Source organism: Spea bombifrons, chromosome 12, assembly GCF_027358695.1.
Source record: "Spea bombifrons isolate aSpeBom1 chromosome 12, aSpeBom1.2.pri, whole genome shotgun sequence".
Lineage (NCBI taxonomy): Eukaryota > Metazoa > Chordata > Amphibia > Anura > Pelobatidae > Spea > Spea bombifrons.
In genome coordinates, this window is record NC_071098.1 from 29,160,961 (window position 1) to 29,180,107 (window position 19,147).

At 44.0% G+C, this 19,147-nt stretch overlaps 1 protein-coding gene across 1 annotated transcript; it reads right to left on the minus strand.

Annotated features, from left to right (window-relative positions):
- Positions 1 to 407: 407 nt before the first annotated feature.
- On the minus strand, positions 408 to 17,598 carry LOC128470461 (MOB kinase activator 2-like). Its single transcript, XM_053452354.1, has 6 exons — positions 17,359 to 17,598; positions 10,196 to 10,278; positions 8,517 to 8,668; positions 4,491 to 4,584; positions 1,080 to 1,204; positions 408 to 959 (listed from the first exon to the last, which is right to left on the minus strand). The coding sequence occupies exons 1-6, from the start codon at positions 17,551 to 17,553 to the stop codon at positions 682 to 684; spliced, it is 927 nt and encodes a 308-aa protein (XP_053308329.1). The 5' UTR covers positions 17,554 to 17,598; the 3' UTR covers positions 408 to 681.
- Positions 17,599 to 19,147: the final 1,549 nt, after the last annotated feature.

Genomic DNA, 19,147 nt, shown 5'->3' on the forward strand with positions numbered 1-19,147 from the left:
CGCATATATATTGGAATATAACCGATGTGATAAATATCCATCAAATAAAAAATAGCATTTGTAGGAACGTCCGATCTTGTCGAATTTAAGTCCGTTCATTTTTCAAAGCCGGTTCTTCCGCATAGAAGAATATTCACCAAGAAAAAAATAAAAACAGTTTTCAGAGGAATAAAATAAAAATAAAAATTAAAAAGAATAAAAAAAAAATTCACTTTAAATGTTGGAGTCCTTTGATAGGCAGAGGCGGTTAGGTCCAGCGTTCGGGGGTTGAGACGTGACCCTGGGGTGATGCCAGCACGTTACATGGCCATAGTGATTCGGTCTGCGTCGCCCCCCCCTATCTTCCATGACTGGGGCTCACGGTTCCTCGGATTTAAGGTAAAAAGCCCCCCCAGCCAGGGTGCCCCCATTAACAGTTATTTGTATTTATTTTACAGGCGTTTTTTGACTCTCCGGAGCCGACAAGCTCTCCGCGTGCATCGTACGGAATAGAGAAGTCCATCCTCCTCCATGCATTTAAACATCTAGCAACCATCGCTCGAGCAAGAAGCCCCCGCGCATGATACTCCATGAAAAAAGATTTAACGTAAATATGCACTTATATTATTGCTGTGCTATATAAGGTAAGGCATTTTCTCGCGGCAGTAGAGGCGTTTTCGAAAGTCCGTTCTTTGCCATTGATCAGGTGTTTCTGGATTGGGTTCCTGAGCTCCGAGGCGATGGACCGGATCTGATGAGAGCCGAGGTCAGATCCTCGCTCAAAGCCATTTCCTTTGAATCGAGGAGGTGGAATTCTGCGCAGAAAAGCAGGAGGTGGAGGTACAGGGTATTTAGGTGGGGGTGCAGTTCCAGGTGGACCACTGTTTTGAAGTGGCAAGAGTAGATGTGACCAAGGAGATGGAAGAGTAGGCGGAAGGTCTTCTGTATGGCCGGTCTGAAGGACTTCGGAAACTCTTTGCCTGTCAAAGACACAAAAATGAAATATCTCGTTGGAAAAACTGCTCTTTTTTAATGGGTTAAAGTAGGATGAGGTCACTTTAAAAACAATTCAGGGATCAGCGGGACGTTTGGACACTTACTGTGCTTTGTGGGAACGAGATCTTCGTCCGTAAGGAGTTTCTGAATAATGCTGATGGCGTAGTCTGCGTACTGGGGGGCCGAACACTTCCTTTTCCGCCCTTTTTCGTCCGTCCAATGATATTGCCTAAAACCCAAAACGTACAAAGTGGCTTAAAAAAAAAATGATCGAAAGTCTCATGTTTTAGAAACTGTGTTTAATATTAAAACGGTTTGTCCCCTGGAGTAAACACCACATCTTCTTTGTAGACAAAATATCAGTAAACTCACCCAAAATTGCCTCCCCAACCTTATAAATATCTTAATATTATGCTTGTGGAACATTGGGTGATCATGTAGCCTTCCACCGGTGTTTTTACCCCAAACTTTACGTCAGGAGATACACAGAAGCACCAGCCTAACGGAGTGGCCCTCTGTTGGTGGGGTTTAGAAGTGCAGGGTCTACAGAGTCACACACTTTCCCAGGGTCTCCTTCAGAAATGGACCATACCATGTGTGCGTATTAATACTAGAACTTTCGAGGATGCAAGAACATTTTTACTTCTCAGAAGAAGAAAAAAAATTACTCAACTCTGATCATCATCAGTTAATTGTTCTTCCTCAACAAACCCCACACCGCCGATCATCATCATCAACACTAATTTTTTACTACAAACTGGATACACGATGACCCTTTAGAAACCCATTTCATGTCAGCTCTTATAGTCCGCACTGCTTCCCAGCGTGGCATAATCCATATTTCTGGTTTGGCTCTGATTCATGTGACAAATAAAGCCAAAGATGTCCCACCGAATCCTCTGAACATGCGTCTGAAGCTGAAGACCACACCTTGGGTCAAAGTGCACCTACAGTGAGGGTATCGCATATCAAAAGACCTTTTATTGGGTAAATTTGGCTGTCAAACTGAGAATGGTTTCCTTTCTGCTACTACAGGCAGGAATTATTTTATTATTATGTGAAGACGCTTCAGACTTTCCGCATTCTTGATGTGGGCGTCAGTGTTTACTCAACAAAAAAGTCACTAATGTCAGCTCTTACTGATAGCGTTCACATAAACATCACGCTCATGCCTGCCCAAACATGCGTTTTTTGGGGGGTTTTTTCAAGAAAAATATAACAGGAAATGTGAGTTTATTCCCAAGTTCTAGCAGACCATCCGGAATGAGCGGCATCTACCAGGTGCCAACATGGTGCAGCTGAAGATGGATCACAAAATGCTCCATGTTCTCAGAGACTCCTTCAAAGAGACCTCACCATTCCGAATGGGAATTTGATGGAGCGCACACTCACTGAGCACCACGGGGGGCTGGGGTTTAGGCAAACTGCTTAAATACCAATAACCATTCCAACATCCCACCCCATAATGCCTCCAGCCAAAGTACCCATGGTGGTGGTGGTGGTGGATCATCATTACTGCCATCAGGTGAAACCCAATGTTTATGGTATTTCAGTCCAACTTGCCCAGACCAAAGCTTTGTCGAACCCACTGAGGTTGACTACTTCCTATACGTGCTCCCATACTGGCAGGCTGCCACCCAATGGGAATTGGTTACGCCGAGTGGATTACGCAATGGCCAGGTTGGTCATCCTGATGGCCGCGCGTCCATGTTGGATTCAGCGCACTGAGATAGAGCCACCAGGTCGGCCGTATATTAAACGCTAAATCCAGAAGAGGATGCGTGTTCTCCAGAACCCTCTCATTCCGAGCAAAGCAGGCAGCAGGTGCAAGGACGGCTAATTATAATTCATTAGGGCACTCAGCTGTTACTGTGTATGGAGGTTTCTTGGCAACTCCTTATCAACAAAGCCTCCTTTACATAGCCCGTGGACACGCGTGGCGCTGGAGTCAAGTCTCTCGGGGGGGACATGATGGGTATTGTCGAAAATCCCATAAGAAGATAGCTATTCCAAGCATTTCTTTTTACATATATAAAGCTTTGTGATCTCAGCTTATAACAGCTCTTCCTCCCAGCAGAGGTGGTAGATTCTAAACATGCGTGGGATCGGCATACGGCTCGTGAATCTAAGACGAGACCAACGACGGATTAAGGTTCGAGTCTTTACAGCAGGAGAAACGGGGGACTAGATGGGGGCCGGATTGGGCCAATCTGCTGGGAGATTTGTTGTAGAATATGTATTATATACAGGTACATATTACACCCGATATTTTAAAGCAGTTTTACCCCACAACTCGGGGCATTTATGCAAATATATATTTTTGCCCCCCGGGTGTGTATCCAGGAAGTTTCTGCCGGGTTTTTACCGCCGTTCTCGTATCGCCAAAAGACAAATAAAATTCCACGGATGGGTTTGTCTTCTTTACATAACTCCCCGTTGTTACCTTCGACATCAATAACCGGTCGTAGGGTTAGACACAGTAACACGGGAAGGAGGAAAACATTTCCTCTGCCAATCCTGAAGAAGCTCCGGACGCGCATGTCCAGAAAAAAACTAATTTAAAAAATGTAGCCGAAACTAAAAAAAGCGCTCGTGATTTAGTGGAAAACAACCAATAAAAACAGAGAGTCAGGCGCGATCTGGCAAGGATTATGGGATGGTAGGAAAAAAACAAAAAAAATCACAAAAAACTACCAGGTCCATTAACCCTTTGAGTTTAAATGTAGCTCAATACAAATAAGTTGAATGGCCCTCTAGTGCTAAAAGGTTTTTATTTTTTTAAATTAATGTATTTTTGTTTTGTTTTTTAATAATGGAAAATTAAAGGTGCACCAGATGGACCGTCCAGGCCTGCTGGCCAGTATGGCTAAGGCTCTATATTGCCCGTGACTACTAATCGGACTGAGAGTTAAACGTCTGTGTCGGCCACCTCCACTTTGTGGTTTTGTTGCCAGACGAGGCTTCATTCTTTTCCAAACGTTCATTTCCTTGTTTGAAACAATTTATGAACCAAAGCCAATTTTTTTTATTCTTTATTTTATTTTTTTGCCGTCGTTCGGATTGACGCGGTGGTACACGAAGGGTTAAACATGGGGGGGGAGAGTAATGAACGACAAAATCTCAGCGTAATGTTTATGTTGGACCAATAAAGAGGTGCTACAATCCGCAGGGAACGCAGTTAAATTTAGCGCAGACATTTTATGATCTCAATTTTCTCTCTTTTTATTTTTAGCCCAGGCTAGATGCCAAGCGGAGGTAGGATCCATTTTTAAAGGGACAGAACAGTAGCTACGTCCCCCCCCCTGTCTAATCTACTAAACAAACACCCCGACTCCTTATCGTGCTGCCTGTGGTAAAGAAAAGAATGACTCAGCCTTAATCGCCCAGTCGGACTCCCTGACCAATGAAAGTCTATGGAGGGACGGACTTCATTAGCATTGCCATAAAGCATCAGCTCAGTGTGGTGATTGAGCAGGAACTTTCGGTTTGGTGAGGGGTAAGGGTTCCATACTTACGTTGACCAGGCTTTCATCGTGGGGCAAGATGTTGCTGTGCAGAATTCTGAGATCGATCCATAAAATAGGCTGACGTGATTGTAGAAGGCAGAGGCTGAAAAATAAACAAGAATACGATGAGACAAAAGAATAAATAAAATACTAATAATAAAATAAATAAAATAATAAAATAAAAATTATAATAAAATAAATAAATAAAATACTAATAATAAAATAAAATAATAATAATAATAAAATAAATAAATAAAATAAATAAATAAAATAAATACAATAACACAAAAGCAGGTAGAAAATAAACGGATATATCGACGATTAATCTGATCCGCACATTAAGATTCCGCATTTTTTTTAACCCTTGCCTACTAATAGGAAGCTGGGACTTTAAGTAATTTTTATATTTTTTTTAAAAATGCCAATGTTGTAATGTTCTTCCACCCCCTCTGACGAAACCCAGAAGCTGCTGGATGTTATTGCAGACGCTGCCGGCTCTAAGCTATGATTTACGGAATATTTAAGTGCTTTTCCATATCAGCGGGAATCTCCTATTAATAGGACCGGTGCGGCTGCGCTTGTTTAAACAGCCAAACGCCATACAGCGATTACTCAAACTAACATTACTGCAGACAAAGGGCGTTAAAGGGACAGTACGGCCTCGCTAAGAAATTCTCCTTATAACGCACATTTCTAAAAGCCAGACTGATAGGTAGCTGAGAGTGCTGGGATTTGTAGTCCGCCGCGGCTCAGGATCAGAGTTTGAAGGGTTCCTGACGTTTATGACCCAGCCCTTATTCTGAAATATGAAATCATCCGCAACCCGACTCCCTCACCGCGGGGGTTAAACGGGATGCTCGATACAGGCGCCGTTTATTTATAACCCGAAGCGCTGTCTCTGCGGTCTCATCGCGGCCAGAATTCTATATTATACCCGGCTGCTGCCACACAGAAGCAAACACAGACGTCTCTTCCCCGACCGGAGGACAAGGAGAGAGGAGAAAACATGTTATGAAGGACGGGGAGGAGAAGCTGACGCTCAAGAGCTGGACTTCTCAGCGCCTCTGATCTGCGTTAAATCGACAACGAGACTTTTGAGTCCTTATTTTATCAGAGTCTGATATTATATAGCCAACGCTGAAACCATGACAATACAGAGTTGTGTAAGGCCATTAAAAGCCCCGCTAGGGGCAGGTAGTCATTTAATACCCCTTTCACCATCCATCTATCCCATAAACCACTTATGGCAACATAGTATGTGGCTCTCCCTGGCACTGAAAGGGTTAGCAGTCTGCCCTACAGGGTTTAAGTTCTTTAAAAAAAAAAAAAAAAAAATTTGTTATTTTTCTGCGTCTCCGGCAGAGAATAATAAAACGCTGCCCGTTACGAGAACATTCTGTGTGCTTTTACACCAAAAATCCAGCAAATGGGGAAGTTAATTAAATGATTTTTTTTAAAATGTATTTATTTCTTGTTATAGCTCAAAATAAAACATTAGGTTAAAAAAACAAATAATAATAATATTTTGCTTAGCAGAACACACACTAGGAATAGAAAGACCTCCCAATGTCAAAACCCAGCCAATTGGGGTGCTGCGGGCGGAGCTCGGGAGGTAGAGTGTCACTCAAACTGGCAGCGCTACTGAGCATGTGCAGAAATCTGCACATGTGCAGTACGCATTCTCTGCCCCAGACACCAGAGAATTAAATCGGGATCACTGCCCCGAACCCACCTCTCCTGCCGAGCTCTGCCTCTGTGGCAAACTCAGGACTGTCCCGTGCTAAAAAACAAAAAATCGCGCCTAATTTAAAAATTAGTAATTTATGGATTGAGAGGAAACAGGAAATGTAACTATAACATGCCATGACGTAACCGATAAGCGACTAGTAGTAATAAGATAATTAAAGCCTCGGAATGCCCCCCGGAGTTAGTTTACCCTAATACCGGGGTTATGTTACACCACGAATAATCACCGCGATGAGCAAGTCTAATTAAAACTTCTAACGAGCCGGCAAAATTCACAGGGCCGAGGACGGACACCTCGGGCTTCAAGAAGTAATTAGAAAGGAACGCAAAGCCGGGGAGGAAAAAGCAGGAAACACAGAGGATTAACCGGCTTTAGGCAATCCACGCTATAAAAAGACCATACACAAAATTCAATCTTGTATATCTTGTGTTATCTTTTTTTTTCCCTCCATGCTATATTTTTTTTTTGTTATAAATGCTGTGAAATCTGAGAAGGTGGTAGATAAGTGGAATGACCGCTCAGCAGAAGCGGTAGAGGCTAATACAGTGAGGGAATTTAAACATTCATGGGGTAGGCATATAGTGCCTTAAAAAGCTAAAACGAAAGACTAGTTGTCTGCTATGACATGTCGCCCATTTCTGCGTCAACAGCCTATCGGTGCCTGCTTTTTGTGTCACATGACAATTAAGTGTCCCTGGCATTAATTACCGAGGAGATAAGATCTTATGTGATGTAACAATGACTTCTGGGAAGGGACTGAGCGTCCGGCAGGGCTGGGAGTGAGGTTTCCAAAGCCGTGTTTGGTTATAAGAGTAAAATTCCGCAGAGTAGGTGGAACGGCAGCTTTAAAGATGCTTGCACTAAGCTACCCAGAGGACCTTCGTCAAGAAGAGAGCTTCATTGATCCGGTTTCATCGGGCGCTGGGATTGGTGCTCGGTGGTCAGTAAGTCTGGAAATTTATTGCTTATACAATCAGAACGGCGGCTCCGACCTGCCGCTGACGTAACGCGGCTTCCACGAGCTCCCCGCGTGGGCCGTTAGAGCTCATCGACCAATCCCAAGGAGAAAGACCCCCCCGAGATGCTTCCGGGGTCACAACGTATCCGTTACCAATCAACAGCGGGAGCCTAACAAGATCTCCACACCAGCAGCAGGAAATACAAAAATGATACAAAAACAACCCCTAAAGGGTTAATCCGACTTCATAAATAGAATCGCAGAATAAAATCCAGGCTAAATATGGATGATGTGAACAACACGTAAGAGATGGGAAAAACGGGAGCAAAACGGACGGGGAATTCTTTACGGACAGCTGGTGCTTAGAGCTCTTTACGGCTAGGACTCCTCGGCGCTCGCTCGATGGCACTGCTGTAAAGCATGGGGTCCTAATTCATATAAAATGGGTTTTTTCCTCCTGCCTCTATTGGGACATCGGAATCCGGTTTAAAAAAAAAGACAGAAAATGTGCTTTGCTATTATTTAGTTTCACGTAAAATGGTTTTTTAACCCCTTCTCGACCAAAGCCGTACATGTACGGGCTCACAATGCTTTGTGCTTAAGGGGTTAAGGGTTAATTTTGCCAGGGCTTATCATGCAGGGTCTTAACAAAACAGGAAACAACCCCCCCCCTTGTTTGCAAAAACACTTAAAGAAAATTGTTGACTAACAACGGGGCGGCGGTGAGAGCAGATCTTCAGGGGTTACGTACTAGAGAACAGGATGTAAGTATTTACCCGCCGGGGCTTTTACAACCTCTAGTGAGATCAGCACTGCTTGTTTCACAAGGTTACCTGCACTCCCCTATTCATTGTCTCTTTTGCTGTTCCGGATAATAAAGTCTGACGTTCTATTCTAGAACCGTCCCAATTTCTAGAGAGCGGGATTTTTAACCCCCTTATCGACCAGTCTGATGTTTGCTTAGCGCTCCTGTACGTACGACAGGATATTTACTCTTAATGTGACAATAGACGTAAGCGGAAACCCAAACATAATCACACATTCCATCTCGAGGAGTAATCCGGAGCCAGATTACGACATACCTCCCAACTGTCCCTGTTTAGGAGGACCAGTCCCTCTTTAGGAGGACCAGAGCTTACTTTTTTTCTAAGCTCAACTGAAACAGAGCTCTGTATCAATGGTCATGAAGAACCCCCCCAAATTAGAAATCTTTACAGTTTTTAAGGGTGACTATGAAACCGCCAGGCTATAGGTCCATTAAAGGCTTGAAAAACAGCCAATCAGCCAGCTTCTAGTCTAGAGCGATAACCCTTAGAGAATACTGACGTACCGTTGCTCGCCAGCCACTCGTCCACGTTAAGCCCCTTGGGCAAAGCCACCAGCATCAGGATATCGGCATCGACAACCCGGGCGGCCGTGTGCCGAGGCTCCAGGTACAGCTTCTCGTTTTCCGGCTGTGTCTTCTTGCTGGGAGAGTCCGTCCTTAAAGAGAAAATAAATATTATCCTCCGGGCATTAAATTTACTTTTCTACACAAAAGTCAAGTCTACTACAAAAGAAGAGCGGCTCTTATCTCGTTACGTTCCAAGAAACCCCCCTTATCTGCTCCTCCGAAGGCCTTATTGTCATGAGATATTGGGATGACACCACACTGGGCTGACACTTTATGGCAGGACTAATGAAGTCCTTCCCCCATAGACTGCCATTAGTAAGATGGTCCCTCTTCCGTACAACTATTTCGTTTTTAATAGAATAAATAATAACATTTTAACACATTAACTTATTATTTTATTCAGTAATAAGGGATTCTGTAAACGTTATTTTATTTTTGGAACTTTTTCGTTCTGAGAATATGGTCGTGGTAAATAAAGGTCAACTTCCTGGTAATATTTACATAGTGACAGCGATACCGTTCAAGGAATTCGCGCAAATAATAACATTTCTCTGTAAAATACGCGTTCTAGAGTCTCTGGAGATCTAGGTGGATTAGAACGTCTCAATGTCATTCTCATTCATTATTGGTTTTTCGCAGCCTCCTCCAAAATTCGGCCTAAAATGAACGCATCTATTAAAGGCGAGGGCATGCAAATTCAAACAAAGAACCTGCCCACAGCTCGGCCCCATTCGGCCCCCGTCTAGTCGCCCGTTTCCCCTGCTGTAAAGACTCAAACCTTAATCAGTCGTTGGTCTCGTCTTAGATTCAGGAGCCGTATGTCTATCCCATGCATGTTTAATACCCTCACTGTGTTACCCTCTACCACTTCTGCTGGGAGGCTGTTCCACTTATCCACCACCCTCTCGTTAAAGTAAAACCTCCTTACATTAAGTCGGCGTCCCTTTAATCCCTAACTGCTTCGCATTCTTGGAAGCCACAATTTTTATGCTACAAAGATCGTTAAAATTCAGACATTCTTCCAGACTGTAATCAAATCATTTTTCTCTAGCGCGCTCTCCCGGTAACACTGCATGCAGGATCTCCCCGGAATGAATCTCTGCCCCGCCGCTCGTCATGTGACCTTAACAAAGAATGTATGGGTGCGCTGCCCGGCATCCCATCTCTTCTGACCCCGTCTAATCTTTGCTGTCATAGCCGCGCGTGCGCACGTGGAATCTTTAATGCGCTTTAATGTATATCTCGGCTCTTGTTACATTTCCTAAAGTTGCTGACATCTGTAGCTGCTTGAATTATTTTCCTGATCGCGCTTTAAACTGTAGGCTTTCATAAAGGTGATTGATACGTTGCTGAGTATAGCACTGTGCGTGAAATGTATCAAAACTAACGCATTTTACTATAAATTATACAAAAATTGTTGAAACGCCCATTTTCTCCATTCAAGGGGGTCTACAAGGTACGTATATCACAATAAGTGTCTAGTCGGGTTTCTTGGAGACCTCAAGGTCTCTGGTTTCCTGATACTTGCTTTCTCTGGTCCGGTATCATTGGAATATTTCTAGATCATGCTGTACAACTGGCGCAGGACTCAGAATGCATTTAGAATTAACACTTACCTTTTCCTATAGCGCAGCAGTTTTCCCATAGCCTGGAAAACCATTCTCTCCGGGGCAGGTATCCAGACGAGGAGGCGAAAGACCTGCAGGAAGAGAAATGTCAACTACATCTCTACTTATAGCCCAGAGGAGAGAGAACCCCCGCGGTGTTATGCTAAGCGTTAGACTGAAACTGAGTACACAAAGAGCCCCCCCCCCCACCCCACCCCGTTATAAATATGCCAGTTTACTGGAAACCCATTGCATGCCTCACAGGAGGCTAAGATGGAATGTAAGGAAGAGGGGGGTAGATAAGTGGAACAGCATCCAGGCAGAAGTGGTAGCGGGTAATACAGTGAGGGTATTAAACATGCATGGGATAGACATACGGCTCCTGAATCTAAGACGAGACCAACGACTGATTAAGGTTTGAGTCTTTACAGCAGGAAAAACGGGCGGTTAGAGGGGGGCCGAATGGGGCCGAGCAGGCAGGGCATGGGCATCAATGCACTTTTTAACCATTTGAGATCCAACAAATGGCACCTAGACACTTATAGGGTCGCCTTCCCCACAACAGCCTTTACTTACATCTCACAAACAGTCCAAATATATAGAAGAAAGAGGACTAAACCCCCCCTGCACACCTAACATGGGGTAACACAGAGCTCATTTGCATTTGGGGCTGCGCAGTGATATCACTTGTGGTTTCTGGATCCAGTGATTATTATTTTTTTTATTGATATGCAGATTGCTGCTTTTTTCAAGGTGTTTGTTGAAGGGGAGGGGTAAATTCTTTCGGTTTTAAGTGCTATAGGCAAATCCGGCTTTCTATAGGTGTTCCTCGTGAGAGTTTCTTTGTTGATTTAAGCTTTTGTGGTCTGGAACAATACTATGCGACATCAAAACATCCAGCAAAGGCCATCTTCAGCTCCGCCGCTCCACATGTCCACCCCCTGCAGACAACATTCCCTCTAAAGAAAACCAAAGAGCCTCCTGGGGATGCCGTGAAGAAGAACACGGACCCTGTTAACGCCCCCCCCCGCTGCGTCTATGCCTAGTATACTGACCAGATACCCCGTGTTTAGGGTACAGTCCCTTGATGAGCCATCTGTCCCCAGAAACATCCCCTGAAACCCTCTCAGACCTTCATATAAATGACACCCCACTCCATCGTATCTGTACGTCTGCCCACTCCCAACCACTGCTTAGACTGTAAGCTCTATGGGCAAGGACCCTCTTTCTTAATGTATTCATACCTGGTGTGCCACTTTCATAATGTCTGTACTAAGGTCCCTAAGGTCTGTACTAAGGCCCCCTTTTAAATGTATGGGGGGGTCTACAGACTCCCCCAATATCAATTTGCCTCTTTCCCTGCCCCCCCCCAGTATGGAACACGTCACCTTGCGTGAAAGTGTTAGAATCGGCAGAACAGGTGGAACAGCAGCTTTAAAAATAAAGAGAAACACGCAAAATCTACCATTAAATGGTACGGCGCATGTTTGTTTTTCAGAGGCTAGCTGTTCCTGGAAAAACATAATAAAGATGAAAAACAAATAAACAAACAAAACATGTTGCCTATTAGTAAAGTCCTAGAACATGCGCGGTCCCTTCCGATCAGGGAAGGGAAGCGGCTGAAGCGGCCGGCTGTGCTCGAGCCAATATGAAAAGCGAGACTCTGTGTTACTAATTAACAGGCAGACCGCAGGTAAGACGGACAGACTATTCAACGGTAATAAAAGGAGGAGGGGGTAATAATTTCCTTATAACGTCTTTACGTCGTCAAATAATAATAACGCGTTCCAGCCGTCATACGTAGATCCATACAACCAATCACTGAGAGCTCCCGGGGAATTTACGCTGCGTCCCCGTAGAGAATTGAGGGATCCTGCTGAATATTTGCATTTACCCCCTCTAGCTTTTTATCTTAGCTATTCATAATGACTGCGTTAAACAATAGAATGGCTCGGTCTTAATTACACACTTGCTGACAGTATACAGCACTGGGGGGTTATATTACTGTATACAGCGCTGGGGGTTATATTACTGTATACAGCGCTGGGGGTTATATTACTGTATACAGCGCTGGGGGTTATATTACTGTATACAGCGCTGGGGGGTTATTACTGTATACAGTGCTGGGGGGTTATATTACTGTATACAGCGCTGGGGGGTTATTACTGTATACAGTGCTGGGGGGTTATATTACTGTATACAGCGCTGGGGGGTTATATTACTGTATACAGCGCTGGGGGTTATATTACTGTATACAGCGCTGGGGGTTATATTACTGTATACAGCGCTGGGGGGTTATTACTGTATACAGTGCTGGGGGTTATATTACTGTATACAGCGCTGGGGGGTTATATTACTGTATACAGCGCTGGGGGTTATATTACTGTATACAGTGCTGGGGGTTATATTACTGTATACAGTGCTGGGGGTTATATTACTGTATACAGCGCTGGGGGTTATATTACTGTATACAGCGCTGGGGGTTATCACTGTATACAGCGGTGGGGGTTATATTACTGTATACAGCGCTGGGGGGTTATATTACTGTATACAGCACTGGGGGGTTATATTACTGTATACAGCGCTGGGGGTTATTACTGTATACAGCGCTGGGGGGTTATATTACTGTATACAGCGCTGGGGTTTATGCTGGAGGAAATATTGGTTTCCGCGGGTCTGCCCCTTTAGCATGGCACTTCCTACCCCTAAATATAGCATTTATCGGTGGCGACGCATGCACCAGCGTCCACATAATACTCAGCGCTGCTAGCGGTGGCACTATTTGCATATTAATTAGTTCTCCCCAACAGACGGAAGGAGAGAGAATTTCCGTATAAATAATTAACGAGCGGAATGATTGTGAAGGCTGCGGCGTAATTACTGCGGGTTAATTGCTGACTATTACAGAACGAGAAAACCTCCATCCGACGCGAAACAACCCCAGGGGAACCGAAAACGTGAGGGTGGGAGTCGGGGGTATTTGGGGAACCCCACGTCCAGCCGGGCCACGAGAATGATCGATATTCTTTCTACAACATTAACATAATAAAAATGAACATCTGGCACAGAACGAAGGCTAATGACCCGGAATATCTAGAATTTACACAAATTTAGTTACGTTACCAGGTAAAAAGCCCCGGCCCGAGAACGCTCCTCGTTTTCCCGCCTATTCCCGTCGGTAAAATGAGTGGCGTTTATGTCTCCGGCTAATTACGCTTTAGTGACCAACGAAGGACACACTTAAAGAAGATGTACCTTATACACCACACTGAGCGGATGCTTTATGGTGATGTTAATGAAGTCCTTTCCTCCATAGACTTTCATTAGTTAGAGGGTCAGACTGGGCGATTAAGACTGAGCCATTCTATTGTTTCCCCAAAGGCCGTATGATAAGGAGCCGGGGTGTGTGTCTAGTAGATTGGGGGTCAGATAACAAATGGATAACCTATTTTGGAGCACAAACTACGATTTGTTTTAAATCTGTTTTTTTTCCCCCAGAAAAGTGGTTCCTTTTAACCTGAATTTGCATTGTTTCCCAGAATTCTGTACACCCCGGCCGTAGACAATGTACTTAGGATAATCAGCAACGTTCCTGTGCTCGTAGTAACTTGCACTAACATCCGTGTTTACACTCCACACACCACGCACACGCATCTCTCAGCCGGTCTACGTGCCACGCATTCAAAACACGTTAGTAAATACAAGTTCACGTACAGCGTATGTGTTACACATGGGTATGTACGCCTATCGCACACACGCTAAGAATGTACTGAACATATTTCATCACGTAAGAGGTGTCATGATTCATACGATGCTGCAGATCTTTATCCGCAGTTGTAGAACAACTCTGATAATCCTCAGCCTACCAGCGTCCAGACAAGTGCTTGACAGGGATTATGGGGACTGTAGTTGAATTGAAGATTGACTGCTAGCTCTTGGGTAGCCCCTTTTCCTTTTCTGGTTTCGATTTGTTCCCTGCTTTGGATTTTTGGACCAAGTATAGTGCAGGTTTCCAGAAGGAAGAAGCCTTGTAGGTTAACGCTACTTGGTTAACCTTGGCCCAAATGATTGAATACTTTCTTTTCCATGATAACCTTCCATGATGACGTCAACCTACCCCTCTTAGTTCCTCTCCACATGTTCATTAAGACATGATTAACTCAAACATGGAACGACCAGACTAACGTTTAATACAGGGTCTGTTCTTTTGGTCAGCAGGAACGTCATCGGATCTGGAGTCATTATGTGCAATCACTTAATTCCTGTGAACTTAGGACAGTATTAATGATCCATCAAGAATCTGTTGGTCCTCCACCTCTGGAGGTAGGACAGATTGTAAACGTGGCCTCCAAAGAGTTTCTCCATGTCACCCACCTCTGAAAAAGTATTATATAATCTTTGCTGGTCCTCTAACCCTAAGGTAGCAGAGATATATAAGGTCCACCAACAAGTGTTCTCCCCTTGAGATGTTACACAGGGGTCTATGGCATGGTGGTTAGGTTTGGGTAAATAACCAACCTAGAGCTGAACGTTCCAAGGTCTAGAATCCTATTCATAAAGTGTTTCCAAAGAAGGTTCCACCAAACTCCTCTATGAGAGAACCTGATCCATGTTACGTCCACCAATCAAACGATCAGAGCGCTACGGAGCATCATAAAGTTTGGATCCAACCAGTAAATAGCCTTTATTGGTACGACACAGAAGGAATTTCAATTGCACCATCATTCAACAACAATAAAGAACAGTTTTACATTTAACTAGACTTCTCTTCCTCCTACCAGGTATGAGACGGTCTTTAAAGTGTCCTCCTTCCAGCTTGGGCAAGGTCACCACCTGTAAAGCCACCGATAGCCGGAAATTCTAAGATTCCATAAAGAATATTTTTCTTATTCTACTTTTGAGGTCCATTCAAAATACAACCATTTAAGTAAAAGCGTACAGAACAAATACCACTTCCTCATTACTACGGGGACGCCTATAGAAAAAAATTCTTCAGGAGGGATGCACTAACTTCGTGGTTAACAGAAAACGGCGCATCGTTATATGTGTCCAAAGCAAGGGGACGTTTGGTGGCCAAACTCTCTAGGCATGAGGTGTGAAGCTTCGCGACTTCCGTCACTGATGAAACATTTAAATTGATTTCGATACGTTGTATTTCAGGAACCAGATCTTCTTAGATAGATAAACCTCGACGTCCTAGCTTGTCGGTAACAAAGAATTTAAGAAGATGACAACAAGGAGGTCTTCTCAAGCCTTCAAAGAAAATACGGGACACCAATAATTGTCCCAATTGGCCAACGGACACTTAAACAGAAGACTATCAAATAATTCCCAATCACCTTGGTTTTGAGTTCCTGAAACCCAAACTTTGGACTTTTCATTTCGAATCCCAAATGCCGTCTTCAACAACTTCTTGACCAAAGAGCCTACTATTCACACCAGACCACGAGGAAGTGGACCTTTCTAACACCCCTTTAACAGATGACTGAGCAACCCCGTCTGCACTCAAAGAGTTAAGCCTCTGATGTAACAGCCCCCATTAATTATATATGTATTCCTCTGAAAGCACCCAAGCCGAAGAAGAACCAGCAGCTTCCAGACCTTTCATGCTGACGTCCGACTTTTTGTTTGAACCTTACGAAGCAATCGGTTAATGTGACTTTTTTCTCGATTCAGGCGGCTTATTCTGAAATTCTCCGTAACGCTGTTAACCTCTGCTTGGCCGGTATGGATGTTACACGTAGAGCTTACACCTAAGTGAAGGCAAAGGTGTGCCGCGTTCCCAAAACAACAGGGGCAATTCTGGTACAAAGGATCAATAGTGGAGCAATTGGCACGAGGATTCCATCTGTTGCCATGACGATCGCACCATTATCTTACATATAACGCCCCATGGAAAAGCCATGCGTGTCGTATTTGTATGATTGTTATTGGCCCAAAGTTAAAATTTAACCTGCTCCGTGACGAAAGAACGAGTCACACGTTAACAGCCATCTATTGTTTCCCTCGCTACTCCAGCTATTAAAAGGTTAACACACAAAAAGTATCCTATTTCTGAAATAATCGAGATCCCCGTAAATTATATGTATATAAAAATAGTTTGTTTCTATGCTACACAATTACCCTTTTCCAGACAAACCACAAACAAATCTTCAGTGATATATATATATATATATGTTCTAGATTGATCTAGAATTGACTCCAGTCGTCTTTCTGGATCTCGATGCATTATTTTATATGAAAATGTTCCACAACGTTGGTTTTTAACCCAGAATGACAGCAGGGAGTCTCTGCAGAACAATAAGATGCTTCATTCTCTTTAAATCCACCCAAGGACATGTCTCCAGAGATATGAAGATTAAAAACACGTGGCTGGCGCTTAAAATCAGATTTAATCCAGAAAATGGACAATATGACCGAATTCTGGTTAATAATCTAGATTCACGGGGAGAAAAAAAAATTCATGTTCTCTAAAAACCTTAACTGTGGATAAAAGATTAAAAAAAAGTCATGGCAGGAGACTGCCAGCATGCAGGAGAGGATGACTGGGTGGCAGATGGTCTGCAGCAGCGCATGCACAGACCTGTCATATGGAGCGTGGAATCTCAACCAGGTAATGTATGCCTCCTGCATCTCTACCTTTCCTGTTCCAACTTGTCCTGAAGCGGAGGGTCATGTAGCAAGATAAGGAGAAGCGACGCTGCAAATCACAAACACCGTGACGATACCCTCGGACTACCACTCCCATCACTCCCACCCTGCCATAAGCTACGACAACTGCTTCTGTGCACTACAACTCCCAAAAGGCTCAACCAGTGAAAATGCAATGCCAAGATCAGATAGAGAACGACTGAACGACGAATCACATCCATACAAATCACACTAGTGGCTGGCTGAGCATAATGAGAGTGCCAGTCCACTATGAGCTTTATTCTAAAGATTGCCTGAGCATCCTATTACCCCTGGTGTGCCAGTGACTGCAGATTCCTGTTATGGATGAGGATGATGGGACTTAGTTCAAAATGTGCCCTATGCTTTATATATAATAAAATGCAGCCTGTTGTTTTGTTCTGTCATACATAACATATTGTCCTTTTGCTTATTTGTCTGATCAGGATTAACAATGTATACAGAATGAGCCACAAAATGCCACCAAAGTCACATAAACTCACCTTTGGGTTCCTTCCAGGTATATGAGGGCTTCCTGCACCCAGATCCCGCACCGTAGGCTGCCTGCCCCGAGCCAGCAGCAGCCAGGACTCCAGAAGTGTCAGACAAAAGAGGCAAAACCAGACTAACCAGAGGCAGGGGCAGCCCAGCGTACACATGCTCGCCTCTCCTCCCCATCCAGCACATACTGGGCTCATTCACACGCCTCAGCCAATCACAGGCCGGAAGGAGGACGGAGGGGCGGGGCTCAGCTATAGCAACCTAGGAAGCGTGATGTCAGTCTGCGATGAGCCCGCCTCCTTCGGCTGCTGACCTCAGCGAAGTGTACTGAGGAGGGCAATTAATGGCAGGGGATGGAGAGCTACCTTCTTCACACTGCCCTCCACATACTGCCCCTTTCATACTGCCCTCCACATACTGCCCTCTTCATACTGCCCCCGTCATACTGCCCTCCTCATACTGCCCTCCTCATACTGCCCTCCTCATACTGCCCTCCACATACTTCCCGCCTCATACTGCCCTCCACATACTTCCCGCCTCATACTGCCCTCCTCATACTGCCCTCCTCACGCTGCCCTCCTCACGCTGCCCTCCTCACGCTGCCCACCTCACACTGCCCTCCTCATACTTCCCTCCTCATACTTCCCTCTTCATACTGCCCTCCTCACACTACCTCCCTCATACTGCCCCTCTCATGCTGCCCTCCTCATACTGCCCCTCTCATGCTGCCCTCTTCAAACTGCCCTCCTCATACTGCCCTCCTCATAGTTCCCTCTTCATACTGCCCTCCTCAAACTGCCCCTCTCATGCTGCCCTCCTCAAACTGCCCCTCTCATGCTGCCCTCTTCAAACTGCCCTGCTCATACTGCCCCTCTCATGCTGCCCTCCTCAAACTGCCCCTCTCATGCTGCCCTCCTCAAACTGCCCCTCTCATGCTGCCCTCTTCAAACTGCCCTGCTCATACTGCCCTCCTCATACTGCCCTGTGACTAATTATCATCAATATCCTGAAAATAAATCACTTTATCAAGGTATTATTATACCCACTATTATTACCTATATATATATATATATACTGTATGTAGGGACTGTAACAAGCGCTGTGGAAATTCTTGCTGCTATAATTAAAGTATTATTTATTGATTTATATAGCACCATCATGTTCCGCAGCGCTGTACAATGGGTGAATAGGCCTTAGCGAGTAATATGCCATGTAACGGTTTGGGCATATAGAAAAAAACATAAGGAGGACCGTGATCAAAGGAGCTTACAATCTATGCGTGGGTATCTAAAATAACTGCAAAATACTTGCTCTATTATCTTAAATATTTAAATAAGTGCAAATTATGGCAAACTCATAAATAGATAAATATATAATAGAAGAGGATGCTTATTTTCCAAAAATGCATACATTCTGGTGTGTTTGTATACCGTATATATATATGTATATATATATAGATAGATAGATATAAAATATATATATAAATACATATATATTTATTAATATTTCTACATATATATATATTTATATATATTTTTATTAATATATATATATCATATTTACCAAGATCAAGTTATTCATTTAGTTATCAGGCCTTCCATTTTGGTTTCATATCTGCTCTTTTTTTTATTTTTAGGCGATGTGGAATTTCTCCAAAATCGATGAAAAACAAAAAAAACAAATCAAAGCAAACCCCTAGTTCCTCCAGACACCAGTGTTTGTTGCTCCAATAACACGCCGAGGCTGCCTGACACACACGGTAAGCATTGATCTATTTGTACACAAACAACA

What these genes read in the sequence shown, in the direction of transcription:
- LOC128470461 (XM_053452354.1), bottom strand. Translation starts at nt 17,553, where the DNA reads ATGAGCCCAGTATGTGCTGGATGGGGAGGAGAGGCGAGCATGTGTACG. An exon ending in CTGCTGCGCTATAGGAAAAG is followed by an intron (nt 8,669 to 10,195) that starts GTAAGTGTTAAT and finishes TTTCTCTTTAAG; the next exon opens with GACGGACTCTCCCAGCAAGA. An exon ending in ACGATGAAAGCCTGGTCAAC is followed by an intron (nt 1,205 to 4,490) that starts GTAAGTATGGAA and finishes TTTGGGTTTTAG; the next exon opens with GCAATATCATTGGACGGACG.